Raw genomic sequence first — 22,733 nt, forward strand, 5'->3', positions numbered from 1 at the left:
TAACCTTGTTATCTGTCAAAGGTAGCCCCACGTAGGGTGCATTGCAGTAGTATACGTAGGAGATAACCAGAGCATGCACCACTCTGGCGAGAGAGTCTGTGGGCAGGTAGGGTCTCAGTCTGTATACCAGATGGAGCTTAACATCTTTTGGATGCACCCGCCCCAAAGGTGGGGTGTCAGGCCCAAAGGTGTAACTCATTATTCCTACTGCATTGTAGTTGTCCCCAACACACTTGCTAAGTGAAAATCTTTGTTAAATCACATATTTAAGACCTCAGCATTATACACCCAAAGTTTATAGAGCTTAACTCATGTCGACTCTGTGTTTGGGATGGAAACCTTCAGTTCCTGCTGCGAATATCTTTCCCATTTCCAACAACGCAAAAGATTTGTTGCACAAAAATGTGGACATTGCTAGATAGATAGAACGCGAGGCCAAGCAGGGTCCGAAGAGGGCCAGCCTCGCTTTCCCTAATATGACGTGTCCCGTCCCCCCGCCGCCCCTCCCGTCCAAGTCTGCAGCGCCTTAGGAGCCCGAGCAGGAGGAGGCCGCGGTGGTGGGCGCGTGGAACTGGAACGCAGCCGCGCCCGGCGAAATAACGCCCGCCGGGCAACGGACGGCGGCGCCCACCCTCCGACGGCGCACCTGGAAGAGCGACCGCACCACGCAGAGCACCCCCCAGCGGCCCGGACGCGACGTCGCGGCTCCCTGGACGATGGCGCCCCGCGGCTGCCACACGGACTGCGTGGAGCGGCCCCTGTCTCGCGCGCTCCGCCGCTTCGGCGCCTTGGTGGGCGCGCACCCGTGGCCCTTCCTGCTGGCGCCCGTGGCGCTCACTGTCGGGCTGGGCACGGGCTTCGTGATGCTGCGCAGCCGCGAAGCCAACGACATCGAGGGCCAGTACACGCCCGTCGGGGGCCCCGCCAAGGCCGAGCGTTGCTTTATCCGGACGCACTTCCCGACGGACGACGCTCGGCGCTTCTCCCCGCAGAGGCTGAGCACCGAGGGCTCCTTCGCCTCCTTCATCGCCGTGGCCTCCGCCTCCGGGGGGAGCGACTCGGTGCTCACCAAGGCGGCCTTCACGGAGCTGCTGGAGCTGGACTCGGCGGTGCGGGCGATGACCGCCGGGGAGCGAAACTTCGCGGACCTCTGCGCGCGCTGGAACAACACTTGCCTGAGCCCCAACCCGCTGATCACCGCCGTCGAGGGCGACGCGGCCGCCATAGAGACGCTGCTGCCCTCGCTCACCTTCCCGCTCTACCAGAGCCACGTGTTCCTGGGCTACTTCCTGGGCGACGTCGTGCTGGGCCCGGGAAATGGCGCTGCGCGCCCCGTCCGGGCAGCCCGGGCCATGCGCCTCTTCTACTTCTTCCAGGAGGACGGAGCTTCGCAGCGACAGGCCAGCAAGGTCTGGATCGAGACCTTTCTGGAGCGCATCCCCGTCGTGCTGGGCACCATGAACCTCCATTTCACCCGGGTAAGCGCCGCGCGTGCATGTCTCGGGAGGCGGGCAACTTTGGTCAAACCACTTTGCGACGGCGCTGCCTTGGGCTCGGCAGTTCCGTCCTTCGCTTTGATAAAAAGCCGTCGAGGTTCTCAAGCGTGGGTTGGCTTTCCTCGCCCAAAAGGCTCCTAGGGCAATAGAAGCCGGAGGACAGGCCCTGCACCAGCCTTGCCATCCAAAAGCTGGGACGGAAAAGGGATGCAGAGGAAGCTCAGAGCTGCGCTGACTCTGTGGCTTATATGTTAGGATGGGGCTAGCTAGCACCTGCAGGATGCAACCCTCCCCTTGCATAACAATATAATAACGAATTTATATGCATACAGCCATGGGTGCCAACTTGAATAAAATATTGTGGGGCCCAGGTAAATAGACATCAGAGGGCTCTCCAGGCCTGAGATCAGAGTCCAGCATTATGATTAAGATGTATGTAGGTGCCATGACCTATATTCACTAACCTCAAAAATACACATTTTAAAAATATGCATATCCTTTATTAAAGAATGGCTTGGTGCTCTGAAGAGGAGCAATGGAAGAGGAGCAACCATTGGAAATCTTCCTTCCCTCCCTCCATACCCAGAATGAGCAAAGGCAGAGCTTTAAATCAGACCACCCTCAATCTTTTAGATTATATTAAACTGATATGGAAGAGGAATGCTTTTTTTAGGCTGCAGTCCCATGTCCGCTAAACATGGAAGTAAAATGTGATGTTCTTCTCAGTGGACATGTGTAGGGTTGCTGAAATTAAACAGGCTTGAAAAAACTGGGCAGAGAGTTTTTTAAATTATCGTGCAAAAAGTATTTCCATGGAATGAAGTTGCCACTTTCTGGAGCTTCCAACTAACCGTTGTTGTTGTTGTTGTTGTTGTTTACATAATGCAGTGAAGGAAATTACAATATAACCATTCATTTTATGATTTTTCTTAGCCAGCCTTGATACCCTCCAGAATATTAAGCTACATCTTAAGAGATCTATTATGCAATAGTTTGTCTTATTCTTTCTTTCCTCACTTGGCAGGTGACCTATTTTTCCTCAGAATCCAGACAGAAAGAATTTGGAAAAATTACCAAGCGCGTGATCCCATTGGTTTCTGTCACATATTTTTTAACAATATTCTTTTCCATTGTATCATGTGCAAGGTAATCTCCCCACCTTAATTCTTTGGAGAGGGAGGGAAAATCCCTGTCCCCCCCACCCCACCATCACAGGTAGATCTGCAATATGCACTAACTAAGTGAAGTACTGTAGATGGATAGATCTGCTTAAAGAAATCCCAGTACAGTGGTACCTCGGTTAAGAACTTACCGTATTTTTCCTTCTATAACACGCAGATTTTTTCTTCTAAAAAGGAAGGGGAAATGTCTGTGCGTGTTATAGAGCGAATGTGTGGTCCCTGGAGCCGAAAAATCATGCAAAAATCAAATCGCGGCGCTGCACGCTGCACGGAGAAGCGAAACCTGAAAAGAGGAAGCGGCTGCTTTCCTGCATTCTGCCTCAGGGTCTTACTGCCCACCCCCTCTGTTTCGTTGCTGTGTTTGCTGAAACGGAACAAAGAGCAGGGAAAGCCCCTCCCCTCCAGGCAAGCTCCGGTGCTGCTGCGGGAGAGGGAGAGGGGGGAAGGGAGAGAGAGAGGGGGGAGGGAGGGAGAGAGGGGGGAGGGAGAGAGAGGGAGGGAGAGAGAGAGAGAGAGAGATGGCTGGCTGGCTTGGGTGGGGGGAAACTTTTGCCTTTCTTTCCTCCATCCCGTTAAATCCCTCTCCTGCATTCTTAGCCAGCTGCTTCTCTGCACACCCTTCTAATGCCCCTTCTTTGTTTTTCCTTCGCTCCCCACTTAAAATGTGGTTACAAAGCATGGATCCTCAGGATCTTTGCATTGGGTCACCCCAAATTCACCATCAGATCACATAGCATGTCCATGGCTACAGCCTGCACCAAAAAAATCACGCACCCACTGTTGCCTGGGGCTGCAATGGTGCAAAAATGTGGTTAAAAAGCATGGATCCACAGGGATTCTCAGGATCCTTGCATTGGGTCACCCCAAATTCACCATCAGATCACATAGCATCTCCATGGCTATAGCCTGCACCAAAAAAATCACGCACCCACTGTTGCCTGGGGCTGCAATGGTGCAAAAATGTGGTTACAAAGCATGGATCCACAGGGATTCTCAGGATCTTTGCATTGGGTCACCCCAAATTCACCATCAGATCACATAGCATGTCCATGGCTACAGCCTGCCCCCCCAAAATCACGCACCCACTGTTGCCTGGGGCTGCAATGGTGCAAAAATGTGGTTAAAAAGCATGGATCCACAGGAATTCTCAGGATTTTGGCATTGGGTCACCCCAAATTCACCATCAGATCACATAGCATGTCCATGGCTACAGCCTGCCCCCCCCAATCACATACCCACTGTTGCCTGGGGCATCAGATCACATGTCTGTGGCCACAGCATGAAGCACAAAAATGATACATCCACTGTTTCATTCAGAATGTTTTTTCCCTTGTTTTCCTCCTCTAAAAACGATGTGCGTGTTATGGTCAGGTGCGTGTTATAGAGCGAAAAATACGGTAATTCGTTCTGGAGGTCCGTTCTTAACCTGAAACTGTTCTTAACCTGAGGTACTTTAGCTAATGGGGCCTCCCGCTGCTGCCACACTGCTGGAGCACAATTTCTGTTCTCATCCTGAAGCAAAGTTCTTAACCCGAGGTACTATTTCTGGGTTAGTGGAGTCTGTTACCTGAAGCGTCTGTAACCCAAGGTACCACTGTATTGAAAGCTAATTGGGAAAGTGTCACTCAGCAAATGAAAAACACTGCAGCAAAATGGAGTCAGAGATCTGGCCCACATGTAGGCCTACTATGTAGAGTGAAGCCCACTAGTAGACGGAAGAGGCAATGTTCTCAATAGCTAGAGTGGCTTGTTCACTCTCTGTCAGTTTCAATTTCTCAAAGTTACTGTTTCTATTTATTCATCCCCCCCCATAATATTTTCTTGATTTAGTATGTATTTTTGTGTTCTTATATTGTGAACCCCCCTGTGATCATTGGGTTGAAGGGCGGTATATAAATTTAATAAAAGTTAATAGTAAAAAGTGCAATAATAACAAAAATAAAACAAATTAAAAATGTAACCTATGAAACGTCACAGCCCGTAAAAACCAAAGGACAAAGGGACAGCACAGTTCTAAAGAGATAATAAAGTGTTAACCCATACAAAGGTTTCCTTTACAAATCATAAAGATAAGTTTCTTAAAAATGCAAGTATTCGCCATCTGTGAACTCCATCATTATTAAACCCTAGAGAATTTCTATTTCTTACAGTTGCAAGAAATACCTGCAACTGCTGTGTGGCACTGTCATTTCGTTAAAGGAAGCTGCAAATTGGCACATTACCACAGAACTCTGAACCCAAACATAATTCTTCTTTATCTGCTTTACAGGATGGATTGTGTACGGACAAAAATTTGGATTGCAATTTTTGGGGTGATGTCAGCAGGATTATCTGTCATCAGCAGCTTTGGATTACTGCTATTTTGTGGGGTGCCATTTGTTATCACAGCCGCAAATTCACCCTTTCTTATACTTGGTAAGTCTATACATTCCTCATGCCTTCTTATCCATTGGGCTTTCGATGGGTGTGCCTAAAGTAGGTATTGGGCAGTAATCCCATATAAAACTATGATCATTTGGAGAATTTAATGCTAATTCTTGTTTTTTTATTTGAAATTACATAAGTAAGCAGAAAAGTTTTATATCACATGTGTTGCAGGGGGCGGGGCCAGATGACTCCTCCGATCTCTTCCAACACTATAATTCTATGATGCTATCAATGGGCATATGCACACATTTTTCATCACACGCCTTCAAAACATTTATTAACAAAGGGCAGATCTGGCCTTGATTGCTCCTCCTACATGAGGGGAATGTCACCAAAATGAAAACTTGTGTGGAATAAGGAAAGCTTGCTTTGTGTGCAGTGCCAATGCTTTTCTATCCCTGCTGTTATAAATTCCTGAACATTCTTTGTAAAGCACTCAAATATCATTTTATAAAGAAAAGTAGGTTTCCGATTTGTAAATACAGCCATGCCTCGGTTCTCGAACGGAATCCATTCCAGATTCCGAAACTCTTCAAAAACCAAGGCGCGGCTTCCAATTGGCTACAGGAGCTTCCTGCAGCCAATTGGAAGCCGTGTCAGACGTTCAGGTTCTAAAGAACGTTTGCAAACCAGAACACTCACTTCCGGGTTTGCAGCATTTGGGAGCCAAAACGTTTGAGTCGCAAGGCGTTCGAGAACCAAGGTACCACTGTCAGTAAATGACTAGATGTGTTTCCCTAGTAAATATCTATGTTGTTCTCCTATGGCATGTTTGGAACTGGTATGTTACATATTTTTCTATTCATCAGGGGTTGGTGTTGATGACATGTTCATCCTGGTATCCTGCTGGCAGCAGACGAAAGTGAAGAAGGGAGTCATAGAACGGATGGCTGACACCTATGCAAAGGCAGCTGTCTCCGTTACCATCACAACACTTACCGACGTTTTAGCCTTCTACATTGGAGTTGAAAGTTCCCTTGTGTCTATTCAGTCATTTTGTTTGTATACGGGCACAGCCTTTGTGTTCTGCTACATCTACAACCTGACTTTCCTTGGGGCAGTTCTTGCTCTTAATGGCCGAAGGGAAGAGAGCAACAAGCATTGGCTCACATTCAAGAAAGTGATGGATAAGCCTCAGGATTCGAAGAGCCCTATGTATAACAGGTGCTGTATAGGAGGGGCTTTCGATGAGTCCACTGGAACAGAGACTGAACATCCCATGTATGGCTTCTTTAAAAATCACTATGCCCCCTTCCTGATGCACACCAGGACCAAGTTGTCTGTGGTAGTCCTCTATCTGGCATACCTGGTTAGTAGTGTTTATGGGTGCAGTCAACTTAAAGAAGGTATAAATGTTCGACACCTAGCTGTAGATCGTTCTTATGTCGTTGCGTATTACGACTCAGAAGAAAAACATTTTACTGAGTATGGCCCAAGGCTCATGGTTGCTGTTACAGAAAGCATACCATATTGGAATTCCTCTGTCCGTGCAGATCTTGAGAACTGCATGCAGTTGTTTGAAGAGTCCTCCTATGTGGATAAGAGATTATCCGAGTCATGGCTGAGAACTTATGAAATGGTTGCAAAAGGGGCATCTTTAAATTTAGATGACCGTACGTCATTTATGACTAACTTAAAGACTCTTTTCCAAGCAAATCCAGAGTATGAGTGGGATGTTAATATTAGTGCTACTGAAATAGTTGCATCACGGTTTTTCATACAAACTGTCAATGTTACTACTGCAGTACATGAGAAAAATCTTTTAAACCAAATGAGACAACTTGCTGAGGACTGTGAGACGCCACTATTGGTTTATCATCCGGCTTTTATATATTTTGATCAATTTGCTGTAATAATGGAATACACCATTCAAAATGTTTTGATTGCTGCTGGTGCCATGTTAGTAACTTCCTTGCTGCTCATCCCCAATCCTCTTTGCTCTCTGTGGGTAACATTTACTATTGTATCTGTTTTTGTCGGTGTTACTGGTTTCATGGCCCTCTGGAATGTGAATCTTGACTCCATATCTATGATCAACCTTGTCATCTGCATAGGGTTTTCAGTAGACTTCTCTGCTCATATTTCCTATGCCTTTGTTGCCAGTGAGAAACCCAAAGTGAACGATAAGGCAGTGGAAGCTCTCTACCGCCTTGGTTTCCCTATCCTACAGGCCGCTGTTTCCACCATTGTGGGCATCCTTGTGCTGCCCATGTCATCCACTTACGTCTTCAGAACCTTTTTTAAGATAATGTTTCTAGTTATTTTTTTCGGGTCTCTTCACGGTCTCGTTTTTATTCCTGTGTTTTTAACATTCTTTGGGTTTTGTGGTGAAGTTTCAAACAAAGAGGACCAAAATGATAGCAAGGGCGTTGAAAATTCACCCAATGTTTAAGGAAAACATTGTCCATATGGAAACAAGATTGAGGAACTCGGTTTTCTAGAAGGAAATGTTATGGGGAAACTGAGGTTTTAGAATGAAAAATGGAACTAGTGATTGTGAACATGGAAGGAAAAACCATAATCAATCTATATTGCCTGTAAATACCTTGTTAATATGTTCAGTTGTTCCTTATGTTCCATAGCTATCTAATCTTCCTATTTATGTCATGTAAATACACCACTTGGCTTAAAAGTTTCACTTGAAAGGTGTTATGGTTTGTTACAAGACTCCAAAACAATACATGTTTATTTGGCAAAGCACATTCCAGTCATTTGCTGACAGTATGGCACACCCCAAATAAATGAATGTGGGATAGAGATTGCTCAGGTGACTGTTTGAACTCATTCTGTAACAACATGCTGTGGCGATTGCCTTTTAATCTTAGCAGAAACTCCTGGCTTCTTGTCCTAGCTGCTCCTCAGGTTCCAAGTCGGCAAAATGAAACGAAACGATTTATGTATAGGGGGATGCGGTATGGAAAGGAGAGAGCACTGTCTGCATTGATGGTGGTGGTATGAATGCTTCTAAAAGAAATCCCTTTTCAACTGGAGGTGGTTGTATTCTGAGATTCCCCTGGTCCAGAATTCCTTCCCATAAGTAGAAGACACAGGAGAGTCAATGTGAAGTTTGGCAGCAGGGAAATTCCAACAGCACAGAATCTGGATTCTCTTCTTCTTCGTGAGAAGGGAATTTCCATGTTAAGACAGGGCAGTGTGAAACATTATTGCAGGGATGCGGGTGGCACTGTGGTCTAAACCACAGAGCCTAGGGCTTGCCCACCAGAAGGTTGGTGGTTCGAATTCCTGCAATGGGGTGAGCTTCCGTTGTTCGGTCCCAGCTCCTGCCCACCTAGCAGTTTGAAAGCACGTCAAAGTGCAAGTAGATAAATAGGTACTGCTCTAGCAGGAAGGTAAATGGCGTTTCTATGCGCTGCTCTGGTTTTGCCAGAAGTGGCTTAGTCATGCTGGCCACATGACGCGGAAGCTGTACACCAGCTCCCTCGGCCAGTAAAGCGAGATGAGCACCGCAACCCCAGAGTTGTCCGCGACTGGACCTAACGGTCAGGGGTACTTTTACTTTTATTCATTATTGCAGTATACAATGTAAATGGGGAGTAGAAAATGTTCCCTTCTGGACGACATTCTGAGTGGGGGAACACACACCAGTGGTGGGCAGGGCCAGAGGCAAAATGGATGGAAGGCAGGAAGTAAATTTTAACTCGGGACAATAGGCTAATTTCTGCACATACACAACACTCTCTTATCTTCCTCCAAAGAATTCTGCTCTAAGCGGACACAGATACAGAAATTCCCTCCATTCAGGTGTTAACTCAGGTTCAGGAATGGTGAACACAAACCATATTTGTTCACAGTATTTATTTACCCTTTTAAATCCACAGATTATGCATAACTGATGTGAACCGCAAGAGGAAGAGGCTACTGTTGCACTGAGGTCCTTCTTGCAATACCTTTTATTACTACCGTATTTACCGCTCTATAAGACGCACCAGACCATAAGACGCACCTAGTTTTTGGAGGAGGAAAACAAGAAAAAAAAATATTCTGAATCTCAGAAGCCAGAACAACAAGAGGGATCGCTGCGCAGCGAAAGCAGCAATCCCTCTTGCTGTTCTGGCTTCTGGGATAGCTGCGCAGTCTGCATTCGCTCCATAAGACGCACACACATTTCCCCTTTTTAGGAGGAAAAGAATGAGTCTTACAGAGCAAAAAATACGGTAATTTCACATAATCAGACCAATGGTCTTATATATATATATCATTTTTTAACAGTGTTCTTATACATTTAAATCATTTCAATTTTTTCATATCGGAGATTACTTGAATCCCCAGACTTCCCCCCACCTCACCCCCTGCTTTCCAATATTTATCTATTTTTCAAACTCGTTTTAAATCCTTTTTTAAAACTTTAGTCTTATTACATTATAAGTGTTATAATAATCCTGCTAACAAAATCATCTACAATGATCTTTAAGGTACTCTAAAAAAAATTCTCACTCTTTGCCGAATTTCTTGTCATCTTAGTGTCTGATCTTCATGGTCATTTTTGCCATTTTGGTATAGTCCATCATAATGGTTTTTCATTCTTCTTTGGTTGGCACCTTCTCTTCTTTCCATTTCTGGACAAAAAGCATTCTTGCAGCTGTTGTCACATACGTAAACAACCTTTTAAAGTTCTTTGTTATTTCTCCTATTATTCACAATAAGAAAGATTCTGAGGGGGGTTTTGGCAAAGTTTGTCTTAAACATTTTTTCAGTTCATTATATATTATTTCCCAGAATTCTTTTGCCAATTTGCATGCCCACCACATGTGGTAAAACGTGCCTTCTTTTTCCTTACACTTCCAGCATAAATTAGAAGTGTTTTTATACATTTTTGCTAATCTTCTAGGAGTCAAATACCAAAGGTACATCATTTTCATATAGTTCTTTCAGCACACAACAAGCCGTAAATTTTAAACCCTCTTTCCGCAACTTTTCTCACAAGTTAAGTTGTATATTATATCCAATATATTTTGCCCAGTGTATCAAATCAGACCAATAGTCAAGTCCTTCTCTCAACTGGTGTGTTTTAATTACCTCTGCAGTACTTTTCCTTTTATTTTTTTGTCATTCCAGGACAAACACCCTACCAAAAGCAGAGGCATGTTATCGGCCCAAAGGTGTAAACACACTGTTCTTATTTCACTGTGGTTGTCACCAACATACCTGCTAAAAGTAAATCTTCTTTATTAAACCACATCTTTGACCCCTCAGCACTTTACAACCCAAGCTTTATACCGCTCACTTTATACCATTGACTTGCATCATGCACGTAACTGTGCTTGGGGGATGGAAATATACATTGCTGGTATCGCCTCTGCAAATATTTTCACCATTTCCAACAGTACAAAAGATTTGTTTGGCCAAAAGGTGAGCATTACCTAGTGCCAGATTCATGTAGCTTAGGGCCCCTCTCTCTTGGAGGCCCCCAGAAAATTTAAAGGGAAAAATCCTGGATGTACATTTCCAAAATATAAGATAAAAAAACAAAATAAAACCTACATACAGCAACAGTGTTTTGTGTTGTGTAGGCTCCTATGATGCAAGTACAGTGGTACCTCTGGTTGCAAACAGGATCCATTCTGGAGCTCCGTTCGCAACATGAGCAGAACGCAACCCGCAGCGGCACGTGCGGGATGGGATTCGCCGCTTCTGCGCATGATGTCATTTTGCGCGTCTGCACATACGGCGAAACCCGGAAGTAACCCTTTCCGGTACTTCCGGGTCACTGCGAGACGCAACCTGAAAAAACGTATCATGAAGCAAACGTAACATGAGGTATGACTGTAATGGGCCCTGCCTGCTCCCTAAAATATCACTGGTTTGCTCATTTCTATATATAGGGTGCCTACATTCTGCATGGACTGGTTGCATGGCAACATGTGCAAATGGCTTTAGATACCTATTAGGTCCATAAATTACCATATAGCATATATTCAACACGAGGGACGCGGGTGGCGCTGTGGGTTAAACCACAGAGCCTAGGACTTGCCGATCAGAAGGTCGGCGGTTCGAATCCCCGCGACGGGGTGAACTCCCATTCCTTGGTCCCTGCTTCTGCCAACCTAGAAGTTCAAAAGCCCATCAGAGTGCAAGTAGATAAATAGGTACCGCTCCAGCGGGAAGGTAAATGGCATTTCCGTGCGCTGCTCTGGTTCGCCAGAAGCGGCTTAGTCATGCTGGCCACATGACCCGGAAGCTGTACGCCGGCTCCCTCGGCCAATAAAGTGAGATGAGTGCCACAACCCCAGAGTCGTCCCCGACTGGACCTAATGGTCAGGGGCCCCTTTACCTTTACTTTTGCATAGAGAGATATAGTATTGCACTGTAAGATTCCAGTTGTGTGCACCAGAGTGGGGAACTGGTAGAACACAGGCTGGATGGGGCAATTTGTTGTTGGCAAAGGACAGCTAGACATAGAAAGGGCCCCATTACCTTCTAGCTTAGGGCCTCATCAAAGCTAAATCCGGCCCTGGCATTCCCAGATGGAACGCGAGCCCGAGGAAAGGCAGCCGAGGGCCAGCCCCGCTTCCCTCTGATACGACGCCCGCTGGGCCTTGGGCGTCCGAGCAGGAGGCCACGGCGGCGGGCGCGTGGAACGCAGCCACGTCAGGAGAAATAACGCCCGCCCGGCAACGGACGGCGACGCCCACCCTGCGACGAGAAGAGCGGCGCCCACCGCGCAGAGCAGGCGGCCCCGACGCCGCAAGCGGCTGTCTCGGCGGGGAAAGAAGCAGGCAGGCGATGGCGGCCCGGGGACTGCGCCGCTTGCACACGGACTGCGTGGAACGGCCCCTGTCGCGCGCGCTGCGGGACTTGGGCGGCTTGGTGGGCGCGCACCCGTGGCCCTTCCTGCTCGTGCCCTTGGCGCTGACGGGCGGGCTGGGCGCCGGCTTCAAGTACCTGCCCAGCAACGACCTCGGCGACCTCGAAAGCATGTACACGCCCATCGGAGGCCCCGCCAAGGCGGAGCGCCGTTTCGTCCTGGCGCACTTCCCGACGGACGACGCCGCGCGCTTCTCCCCGCAGAGGCTGAGCACCGAGGGCTCCTTCGCCTCCTTCATCGCCGTGGCCGACGGGGACTCGCTCCTCACCCGGGAGGCCTTCGCCGAGCTGCTGGCCCTGGACGCCGCTTTCCGGAGGATCGCCATCGGCGGCGTCTCCTTCGGCAGCCTTTGCGCGCGCATTGGGAACGCCACGTGCAGCAGCCCCAACCCGCTGCTCAGCGCCGTGCAAGGCGACCCGGGCAGGATCGAGGCGCTGCTGCCTACCCTGACTTTCCCCATCGCCGAAGGCGGCGTTTTTCTCGGCCCCTTCCTGGGTGGGGAGAAGCTGCTTCCCGGAGTCGGCCCGGCGCGCCCCTTGCGCGCGGCCAAAGCGATGCGCCTCATCTATTTCTTGCAGAAAGACGTGTCTTCGAGGCGCGAGGCCAGCAAGATCTGGCTGAAGGCCTTTCTGAAGCTCATCCCCGGCGTGCTGGACTCCTTAAAGTTCAAATTCATCCGGGTAAGTGGCTTTCTTCGAGCCGCTCCTAAATTGACACTTGTAGGAGGGTCCTCTGAAATGAAATTCATCTTGGGAAAACTGGGCAAGTGAATTTTTTATTATTATTATTTCACCATGCAACACGCTTTAATTTGGAATTAAGTTGCCATGTTTTGGAGCTCATCAGTAATCACACTTAAAAAAAAATACTATGAAGGAACGAGCAATAATAATAACTATTCATTTTATGGTTATTCTTAGCCCTTGAGAACATTAAGCTATAAATTAAGAGACAGATTATTTAACACTCTATGTTTTTCCTTCTTTCCCCACCCCTAACCTGACAGGTATTCTATATTTCCTCAGTATCAAAAAAAGAAGAACTGGAAAAACTTACTGGCAAAGTGATCCCATTGGCCACTATCGCGTATTTTTTAACAATAGTCTTTACAATTGTATCATGTGCAAGGTAACTGCTCACCCCATAATTCTTGGGAGAGGGAGGGAACCAGGGCCGTAGCTAGGGGTGGTGCAAAATAGGCTAGAAATGTGTCCATAAATATAAATATTGATTATTGCCTTATAAGAAATGGTTTTAAATAAAGGGTGAATTGAATGGGTGGAAGGGGGCGTTGGAGAGAGGCGGAAAGAAGAGCTAATTTGTCCATGGCTAAGGGGTGCAATCTGGACGGTTCTGTCAGGGGCGCAAGATCACCTAGCTACGGCTCTGCAGGGAACATCCCTCTTTTTCAACATGGGCAAATCTTTAATACACAGGTGTAATGCCATATTCCACTAGATGCTTTTAAATCTGTTTTCCATGCTTTTTGGGTGTCTACTGGTCAAGTTTCTACAGTGTAGACAGAGCGAAGCCCACACATAGACTGAAGAGACGGTGTTATTACTACCTAGAGTGGCTTTTGATCATTGGTACACTAAACACATGCTTAGTCTGCCTATTGGGTAATCCAGTACTGATACCTCTACAGGTTTCCATTTCTCAAAGGGCATAAATTGGCACATACACATTGAAACTCTGAATCTAGATATGTTCTTCTTTATCTGCTTTACAGGATGGATTGTGTACGGACAAAAATTTGGGTTTCATTTTTTGGGGTGATGTCAGCAGGATTATCTGTCGTCAGCAGCTTTGGATTACTGCTGTTTTGTGGAATGCCATTTGTTATCACGGCTGCAAATTCACCCTTTCTTATACTTGGTAAGTGGGCAAATGTATGCATTCCTCATGCTCTATCCAGTGGGCTTTTGATGAGAATATCTAAATACGAAAGAGAACTTTCACCCATCTATTATTTTCCTGAACTGTGCTAAGAATTCTAGTTTCTCTATGGGAGAGCTTTCCAAACTTTTCATACTTGTAACACACTTTTTAGACATGCGTCATTTCGTGACACAGTAATTCAGTTTGACTAGCAAACCGTAGGTTAAACTAACCCCTTTTTCAGTCCCTGGAGGAGCACTGGGAGCGTTTGCACAGCACACTGCAGCCAACACACTAACATGTTGCGACACACAGTTTGGAAAGCTCAGTTCTATGGTACTCTGTCATGGTTAATCTTCTTAGGCTACGGAACAGCTGCATATTCCTGCATTGCAGGGGCTTGAACTAGATGAACCTCAGGGTCCCTCCCAATTCTATGATCTGCACTATGATCAGCTATATCCACTTACTTGGGAGTAAGCTGCATTGAATTTAGTGAGACTTACTTTTGAGTAGGTGGGGCTGTGGGTTAAACCACGGCGCCTAGGACTTGCCGATCAGAAGGTTGGCGGTTCGAATCCCTGCAACGGGGTGAGCTCCCATTGTTCAGTCCCTGCTCCTACCAACCTAGCAGTTCAAAAGCCCATCAGAGTGCAAGTAGATAAATAGGTACCAATCCGGCGGGAAGGTAAACGGCGTTTCCGTGCGCTGCTCTGGTTCGCCAGAAGCGGCTTAGTCATGCTGGCCACATGACCCGGAAGCTGTACGCCGGCTCCCTTGGCCAATAAAGCGAGATGAGAACCACAACCCCAGAGTCGGCCACGACTGGACCTAATGGTCAGGGGTCCCTTTACCTTTACTTTTGAGTAGAGAGGTATAGTATTGCACTGTAAGGTTCCAGTTGTGTGCACCAGCGTGGGGAACTGGTAGAACACAGGCTGGATGTCTCTGTCTAGCTCATGGCATCCTGTCCGTAACTACAGTGAAGTCTGGGGGAAAGCTTGCCATTGTCTCCAACGGAAGTCTTTTGTTATTAAGGCATCACAGGGCTCTCTGTTTTATATATAGAATTGCAATATTAATATAACTTACTAATCTGTAAATAAAAAATGACTAGGTGTGTTCCTCTTGTATATATCTATATATTCGCATGTTTCTCCTGTGGCATGTTTGCAACTGGCATGATCAGTAGTTCCTGTTCTTCAGGGGTTGGTGTTGATGACATGTTCATCCTGGTGTCCTGCTGGCAGAAGACTCAAGTGAAGAAGAGTGTCAAAGATCGGATGGCTGACACCTACGCAGATGCAGCTATCTCTGTTACCATCACAACACTTACCGACGTTTTAGCCTTCTACATTGGAATTGAAAGTTCCTTCATGTCCATTCGGTCATTTTGCTTGTATACAGGTACAGCCTTTGTGTTCTGCTACATCTACAACCTGACTTTCCTTGGGGCAGTTATTGCTCTTAATGGCCGAAGAGAAGAAAGCAACAGGCATTGGCTAACGTTCCAGAAAGTAATGGATAAGCCTCAAGATTCGAAGAGCCCTATGTATAACAGGTGCTGTATAGGAGGGTTTATTGATGAGTCCACTGGAGCAGAGATTGAGCATCCCATGAATGGCTTCTTTAAAAATTACTATGGCCCCTTCCTGATGCACACCTGGACCAAGTTGTTTGTGACAGTCCTGTATCTGGCATACCTGGTAAGTAGTAGTTATGGGTGCGGACATCTTAAAGAAGGAATAAATGTCCGAAATCTAGCTGTAGATCGTTCTTATGTCATTCCGTATTATGACCTGGAAGAAAAATATTTTTCTGAGTATGGCCCCAGGGTCATGGTTATCGTTAAGGAAAGCATACCGTATTGGAATTCCTCTGTCCGTGCAGATCTTGAGAACTGCATGCAATCAATGGAAAATCTACCGTATGTGGACAAGGATCTTTCAGAGTCATGGTTGAGAACTTACGAAACTGTTGCAAAAGGCATTTCTTCAAATTTAAATGACCAAAGTTCATTTATTGGCAATTTATCAGCCCTGTTTAGAGTACATCCAGAATCTGAGTGGGATGTTAATGTTAGTGCTATGGAAATTCCAGTGTCCCGATTTTTCGTACAGACCATCAATATTACCAATGTAGAGAAGAAGAAGGAACTTTTAAACCAGTTCAGACAGCTTGCAGAGGACTGTAAGTTATCACTGATGGTTTATCATCCAGCTTTTATATACTTTGATCAATACAATGTAATAATTAAGAACACCATTCATAGTGTTTTGAGCGCTGCTGGTGCCATGTTAATTACTTCCTTGCTGCTCATCCCCAATCCTCTTTGCTCCCTGTGGGTAACCTTTGCTATTACCTCTGTTATTGTTGGTGTGTCTGGTTTCATGGCCTTTTGGAATGTGAGCCTTGACTCCATATCCATGATCAGCCTTGTTATCTGCATAGGGTTTTCAGTAGACTTCTCAGCCCATATTTCCTATGCCTTCATTGCCAGTGAGGAACCCAGAGTGAACGACAAGGCAGTGGAATCTCTCTACCGCCTTGGTTACCCTGTCCTACAGGGTGCTGTTTCCACCATTGCGGGTATCCTGGTGCTGTCCATGTCATCCACTTACATCTTTAGAACTTTTTTTAAGATAATGTTTCTGGTTATCGTGTTGGGACTCGTTCACGGTCTCGTTTTTATTCCTGTGTTTTTAACATTCTTTTTTGGGGATATTATTCCTTAAAATCAACTATTTGGGTTCATCTGCAGACTCCAAAAACACGACCTGCCTGTTTATGATGGCATGGTTCAGACACCATAGCAATGGTGCGTCCCAGATTAATAGTAGAATGGGATAAAGATGGTTTGGGGGCCTGTAAGGAGCTTAACAACATGCTGTGACGGTTGCCTTTACAGAAGCACTTTGCTTCTCCTCTTTTGTGTTGGTGTCCCAGCTGTGCCTTGGGTTCAGAGCCATGGCAGGCACCTAGATAAGGGGTGCAGTGTGGGGAGAAGTCTAGCTGGTTGCAGTGTGGGTCCCTGTATGAGGCAAATTAAGTCCAGGCCCAAATCTCATATGATCTGGGCTCTCATTGTATTTGTGTAAACCATTTTTAAATGGGAGAGTTTGTATTCTGGAGTGCCCCCCAGTTCAGACTTCATCATCATCGGTAAAGGAAACAGAATCGTTGATGTGAAGGTTTGTCAAAAGAGAAGATCTGAAATCGGTGCCGTGGATTCAATCCTTAAAAGCACTGAGGGGCAATTCTCATGTGAAACAGGGCTGACTGTCAACAGGACATAATGAAGTTGAAAGCTGAGGTGATCTCTCCAGACCTTCATCAAAAATTGTAATGTATACTATTAAAATAATTCAGTTTATTTATTTATTGTGTTTACTTTTCTGTGCTAACTTCAGGGAGGGCAAGGAGTTAGCTGTTTGAACACAAGTGTCACTAGATGGCACTGTGGAAGAAGACTAGACTGAACAGGAAAATAAAGTTCAGTTTTGTGCTTCATCTCAAGATGGAACAAGGCTTCTGAGTAACTTGACAGCTATATCGCAGTGTGTTGCCCTGTGCACCAGTTCAGCTACAACTTACACTATCTTTAGGATCAGTCTGTTAATCTGGCTGGTGACGTTGATGACAAATGTTTTTTGGGGGGTGGGGAATCAGCAGAGGTCAGCATTATAAATGCAAATTTTACAAATTTGTTACAGCCATTTGTTTTAAGATGCTGCTTCCGTTCAAATATATTGTATTTTTGTAATACTCAAACTGTTTTATTTTGCCACTGGAAAATCACAGTCCATTTCCCTCACTCCTTTTACAATAGTTTGGCATACGCAGTTGTAAATACCACCTAGAACAGGGGTAGGCAATATAAGGCTCGTGGGCCAGATGCGGCCCAATTGCCTTCTCAATCCGGCCGCAGACGGTTCAGGAATCAGTATGTTTTTACATGAGTAGAATGTGTGCTTTTATTTAAAATGCACCTCTGGGTTATTTGTGGGGCATAGGAATTTGTTTTTGATTGTTTTTTTCAAAATATAGTCCTGCCCACCACATGGTCTGAGAGACGGTGGACCAGCCCATAGCTGGAAAAGGTTGCTGACCCCTGACCTAGAATACAGTTGTGCTAGTCACGCAAGTAGCTTTTGAAATGGTTTTCAATTCTCATTCCGTGGAACTATGAAGTTCGTTGTAAGTTTGGTAGGGTTCCTTAATGAGAAGATCATGCATCGCTGACAAACGTCCATTAAATCTTTTTTCTCTGCCTCCATTACATCAGCAACGAGCCATCCAGCAGAGCTGTTTCAAGTGGTCCAGGGTCTTTTACACTCTGGTCCATGTGACCACTGTGTACAATTTGCTCAACACTTTGTTGACAAAACCTCTCAGATTTCTTCAGATTCGGATACTGTAGTTGATACAGGTCCAGTGGATGTAACTTTGGACTCAGCTTTGGACTTTTCAAACTCTACAGCCCGAGGATGTGGACAGGATCCTTGAAAATGTGAGAGCTACCGCGTGCTAGATCTTTTAGTTCTTCTTGATGTCTCCGCAGCTTTTGATACCATCAGCTATGGCAGAGCTTTCCAAAATGTGTGTTGCAACACATTAGTGTGTTGGCTGCAGTGTGTAGGTGTGTCATGCGAACACTCCCCACGCTCCTGCCAGGGCTAGAAAGGGGTTAGTTTAACCTACGGTTTGCTAGTAAAACTGAATTACTGTCTTGCAAATTGATGCATGTCCAAAAAGTGTCACTAACGTGCAAAGTTTGGAAAGCTCTGGACTAAGGTATCTCTGTGCTGGGACTTGGAGGTCCTGCTTTACAGTGGCACCGTCCTTCCTGGATGGGTAAACCCAGGAGGTGGTCCTGGGGGACTCCTGTTCAACATCTTGGCTGTTGGCCTATGGCAGGCATGGCCAAACTTGGCCCTCCAAATGTTTTGGGACTACAATTCCCATCATCCCTGACCACTGGTCCTGTTAGCTAGGGATGATTGGAATTGTAGTCTCAAAACATCTGGAGGGCCAAGTTTGGCCATACCTGGCCTATGGGGTCCTTCAGGGTTCTATTCTGCCCCCATGCTATTTAGCATTTAAATGAAAAAGCCGTAACTCACTTTATGTGGGGCGTCTTTGAAAAGTGCTCAGAAACTTCAACTGGCTCGAAAAGCTGCAGCCAGATCGTAGACCGGAGAGCACATGACTTCTTTGCACAATTCAAAGTACTGGTTATGACTTTTAAAGCCCTACACAGCTTTAGTCCAAGCTATCTGAAAGACTGTATTCCCTCATACAAACCTGCCTGGATGTTGACATCTTTGGGAGAGGCTCTTCTCTCAGTCCTGCCACCTTCCCAGGCACACTTGGTAGGGAGAGGGTCTTCTCGGTGGCTGTTCCCAGACTTTGGAACACCTTCCCTAGAGATGTTAGACTGGCTCCCTCCTTGTTGTCCTTCTGCCAGGTGAAAGCTTTTGTTCCAAAAGGCTTTTGGGAACTGCCTGCTTTTAATGAGAGGGCTGGTGCCATGCTGTTTTTATTGTAATTATTTGTGTGGTTTTAATAGATTTTATATATGTGTGTAGTTTTACTTCTAACAATGTTTAATTGTTTTCTTTAGTGTTTCCTTTTTACATGTAAGCCGCCTTGAGTCTCATCAGGAAAAAAGGTGGGGTATAAATAAATATATAATGCTGTAATTATAAGTAAAACCATTGAATGTACATATGAAAAACATTGGTCATAGGAACATAGGGAGCTGCCTTTTACTGAGTCAGACAATTGGCCATCTGTCTCAGTATTGTCTACCTTGATTGACAGCAGCTTCCCAAAATTTCAGACATTGTTTTCTCCCAGCTGGGGATTGAACCTGGGGCAACACACACGTTCTGCCACTGAACCATAGCTGTCCCCCATAGCAACCATGTTGGACTTGCAGACGAATCTGTCCCTGTCCCAGCAAACATTGTTCCAAGTATTTGTACATGCTTGTTGTGATGGTGAAGGGCTCCTGATCGCCAGAATCCATTGCACAGCAACGCTTATAAATCAGCCAATGGAGTAAGAACTGCACTGATGCCTATGATATTCTCCAAATCTTTCTTCCACTGTATGATACAAAGCGAAATATGAGTGAGAACATCTTTGTCTCCATAGCTCATATGAAGCAATATTTCATCCACTGACATTTCACACATTCTGGAGACCAAGGGCAGCCAACATAGTGCAGTCACAATGTTTGTTGGACTACAGTTCCCATCATCCCTGACCAGTGGCTATGCTGGCTGGGGGTGATGGGAATTGGAGGCTGATGGGGGTTGAAGTGCAGCACGTGGAGGGCACCATGTTGGCTACCCCACTGCAGACTGTAGCCCTCATCAGAAAATTGCATGACTTTCATAGAGCTAATACGTGGAGCAGAGCAAAACCGCACCTCTTATCAGTGACTCCCACTCCAATGTCCATGCAAGGATTACAGTGGTACTTTGGTTGCCGAACAGCTTGGCTCTTGAACGCCGCAAACCCAGAAGTAAGTGTTCTGGCTTGCGAACATTTTTTGGAAGCCAAATGTCCATTTCAGCTGTCCGCATTGTTTCTGGGGCCAATCAGCCAATCAAAAGCTTTACCTTGGTTTGCGAACGTTTTAGAAGTCGAATGGACTTCAAGAACGGGTTGAGTTCAAGAACCAAGGTTCCACTGTAATTACTTGTAGGCATTGCTCAAGGGTGGGAATCTAAAGTGAGCCTTGCTGTCCTCCACATGAACCCTATTGATACCATTTAATTTTGGTATAGGACTAGTTTCCCTTGCTTTTTACTTTTATACCGTTGAGGGCATTTTTTCCAAAACACCTACATTTCCTCATTGTGGTGTGCATGGTTATTTCCACCACATTGCTGTTTTATCTTTCCAGCCTACCCTCTGATGTAGGTTAGGCTGACAAACTGACTGGCCCAAGGTTACCCCATGAACTTCATGACCAGAAGGAGATGTGAATGGGGGTTCCCAACTTTAGCCCAACAGTGACAGTTCTTAAAGAACTCACACGTGAAACTGCTGACCTAACAAAAAATATGTAACAAGTTCCTAAGATTGGCCTCCATTCCTAAGAACTTGAAAGTGACCAATGTAGCACACAATTTAAACAATGGATCCAGAGGGAATCCAGGAAATTGTAGGCCTGTTAGTTTAACGTTTGTTCTAGGTAAATTGGTGGGTGGAAAGCATTATTAAAGTTAATCAAAAATATGCAAACCCAAATCTTCCAAAGCAGGATCAACATGGTTTTTGCAAAAGTAAGTTGTGTCTCATTAATCTTTCACAGTTCCTTGGGAGTGTTAATAAGCTTGTGCATGGGGCTTGCTTGAAGCTTGGATCATAGAGTTGGAAAGGATCAGTAGGATCATCTAGTCCAGAGGTGGCCAACTCCCAAGAGACTGCGATCTACTCAAAAAGTAAACAACTTTTTGTGATCTACCCCCTTTTTGGAGGGTTCAGGTCAAAGTTGTTCAGCTTTTTTTAGGGAGGAGGAAAGCCCCGTTTTCTTGCGGTTCAGGTCGAAGTTGGTGAGCTTTTTTTAGAGGAGCCAAACTTGTTGAGCTTTAGGGGGAGCCAGTCTCTACCACAGACGTCCAGTGATCTAACAGGAGATCACGATCTACCTGTTGGACATGCCTGATCTAGTCCAAACCCCTTGCAATGCAGGAATCTTTCATCCAATGTGGGGCTTGAACCTACAACCCACAACCTCATGCTCTACCAACTGAGCTATCCCTCAGGGTTATCTAGTACAGTGCGTACACTTGGGATATTTAAAAAGCCTTTGACAAAGTCCCTCACCCAAGGCTCCTGAGCAATTTTAGTAGTTGTGCATCAGTAGCTGGAAGCACAGAGGAGGAATAAATGGACAATTCTCACAATGGAGGGATTTACTCATTCCTAAATTTATATCTCACCTTTCTTCCTAGGAGCTCAGTGTGGCATACATGGCCCCCTCTTCTCCATTTTATCCTCACAAAAATGCTGCGAGATAAATCAGGTTGAGATATTGTGGCTGGTCCAGAGAGTCATGTACTAAGAAAGGTCCCCCAAGAATCTGTATTGGAACCAGTGGTTTTTAACCTGTTCATAAATGATATACGGTTAAGAGTAAATAGATTTTACTGACCTGTGGATAGTACAGTAAGGAGGGAAAAAATACATGTCTGATATTTTGGAAAACGTGCATATACATATATATATATAAAGTGACTACAAGCACAGGGAAACAAACACCTGCAGGCATGCCCACAATGGACCACAGGTTTCTGGAATTTTTTGGGGGGTGGGAGAGAACAGCAGCGCGTCCACAGCTGTGGATGGAAAACATTGCGAAAGAGTGCAATTAAAAGTCAGGGCTGTGCAAGCCACATGCACATTAAAAATCTGGTATGTTCAGAGCCTATGTCACATCCTAAGTATATCTACTAGTATGTCATATGAGCAGGAAATCTATTTATATTCTTGTGGTATCTGAAATCCGGCACAAGCATCATTCTGTACAATAAAAAAATTTAAAGCCTTTCACCGTTGCATTTAAAAGAACTTGCTTGGCAATCACATAATTATAATAATTTCTAGATTCCTGAACTCTTGTGAATCTGCAATTTCTCACCAGTTTATTCCAAAACTGCTTCATTCAACTTCTGTGAAATCTTCTTAGTACTAGCTTTAAAGAACAGTGCCTTTTTGCTCTTCTGGATCCTAGCTGGTCTTCAGCAAGCTTTTAAAATATATATATATTTATACGTGGCACACCCATCGTTGTTTTTTATCAGCAGGAGCTAAATACTATCAAAACAGCAGATGCGGCAGCAAGCAAGTTCCTTAACGATCAGGTCATGTGCATAAGAATCAAAACTGAAAGTAAAATACTTTTTT

General features: G+C 45.5%; 2 protein-coding genes and 1 long non-coding RNA gene across 3 annotated transcripts; 2 read left to right on the forward strand and 1 right to left on the reverse strand.

The window, feature by feature from the left end:
- Window positions 1-603: 603 nt before the first annotated feature.
- On the forward strand, window positions 604-7,863 carry LOC310827973 (patched domain-containing protein 3-like). Its single transcript, XM_083704760.1, has 4 exons — window positions 604-1,478; window positions 2,521-2,642; window positions 4,947-5,092; window positions 5,914-7,863. The coding sequence occupies exons 1-4, from the start codon at window positions 717-719 to the stop codon at window positions 7,494-7,496; spliced, it is 2,613 nt and encodes an 870-aa protein (XP_083560886.1). The 5' UTR covers window positions 604-716; the 3' UTR covers window positions 7,497-7,863.
- Window positions 7,864-9,642: 1,779 nt separating this feature from the next.
- Window positions 9,643-17,188, forward strand: LOC310827981 (patched domain-containing protein 3-like). The gene is made up of 4 exons (XM_083704825.1): window positions 9,643-12,610; window positions 12,937-13,058; window positions 13,663-13,808; window positions 15,018-17,188. Exons 1-4 carry the CDS (start codon window positions 11,849-11,851, stop codon window positions 16,544-16,546), a joined length of 2,559 nt encoding a protein of 852 aa, XP_083560951.1. The 5' UTR covers window positions 9,643-11,848; the 3' UTR covers window positions 16,547-17,188.
- A 2,373-nt stretch (window positions 17,189-19,561) lies between these two features.
- On the reverse strand, window positions 19,562-22,732 carry LOC310828086. Its single transcript, XR_014556627.1, has 2 exons — window positions 21,770-22,732; window positions 19,562-19,921 (listed from the first exon to the last, which is right to left on the reverse strand). It is a non-coding gene; the product is annotated as an uncharacterized lncRNA (long non-coding RNA).
- Between the last annotated feature and the right edge of the window lies 1 nt (window position 22,733).

The sequence above is a fragment of the Podarcis gaigeae genome, assembly GCF_964106915.1.
Source record: "Podarcis gaigeae genome assembly, chromosome: 12".
NCBI lineage: Eukaryota > Metazoa > Chordata > Lepidosauria > Squamata > Lacertidae > Podarcis > Podarcis gaigeae.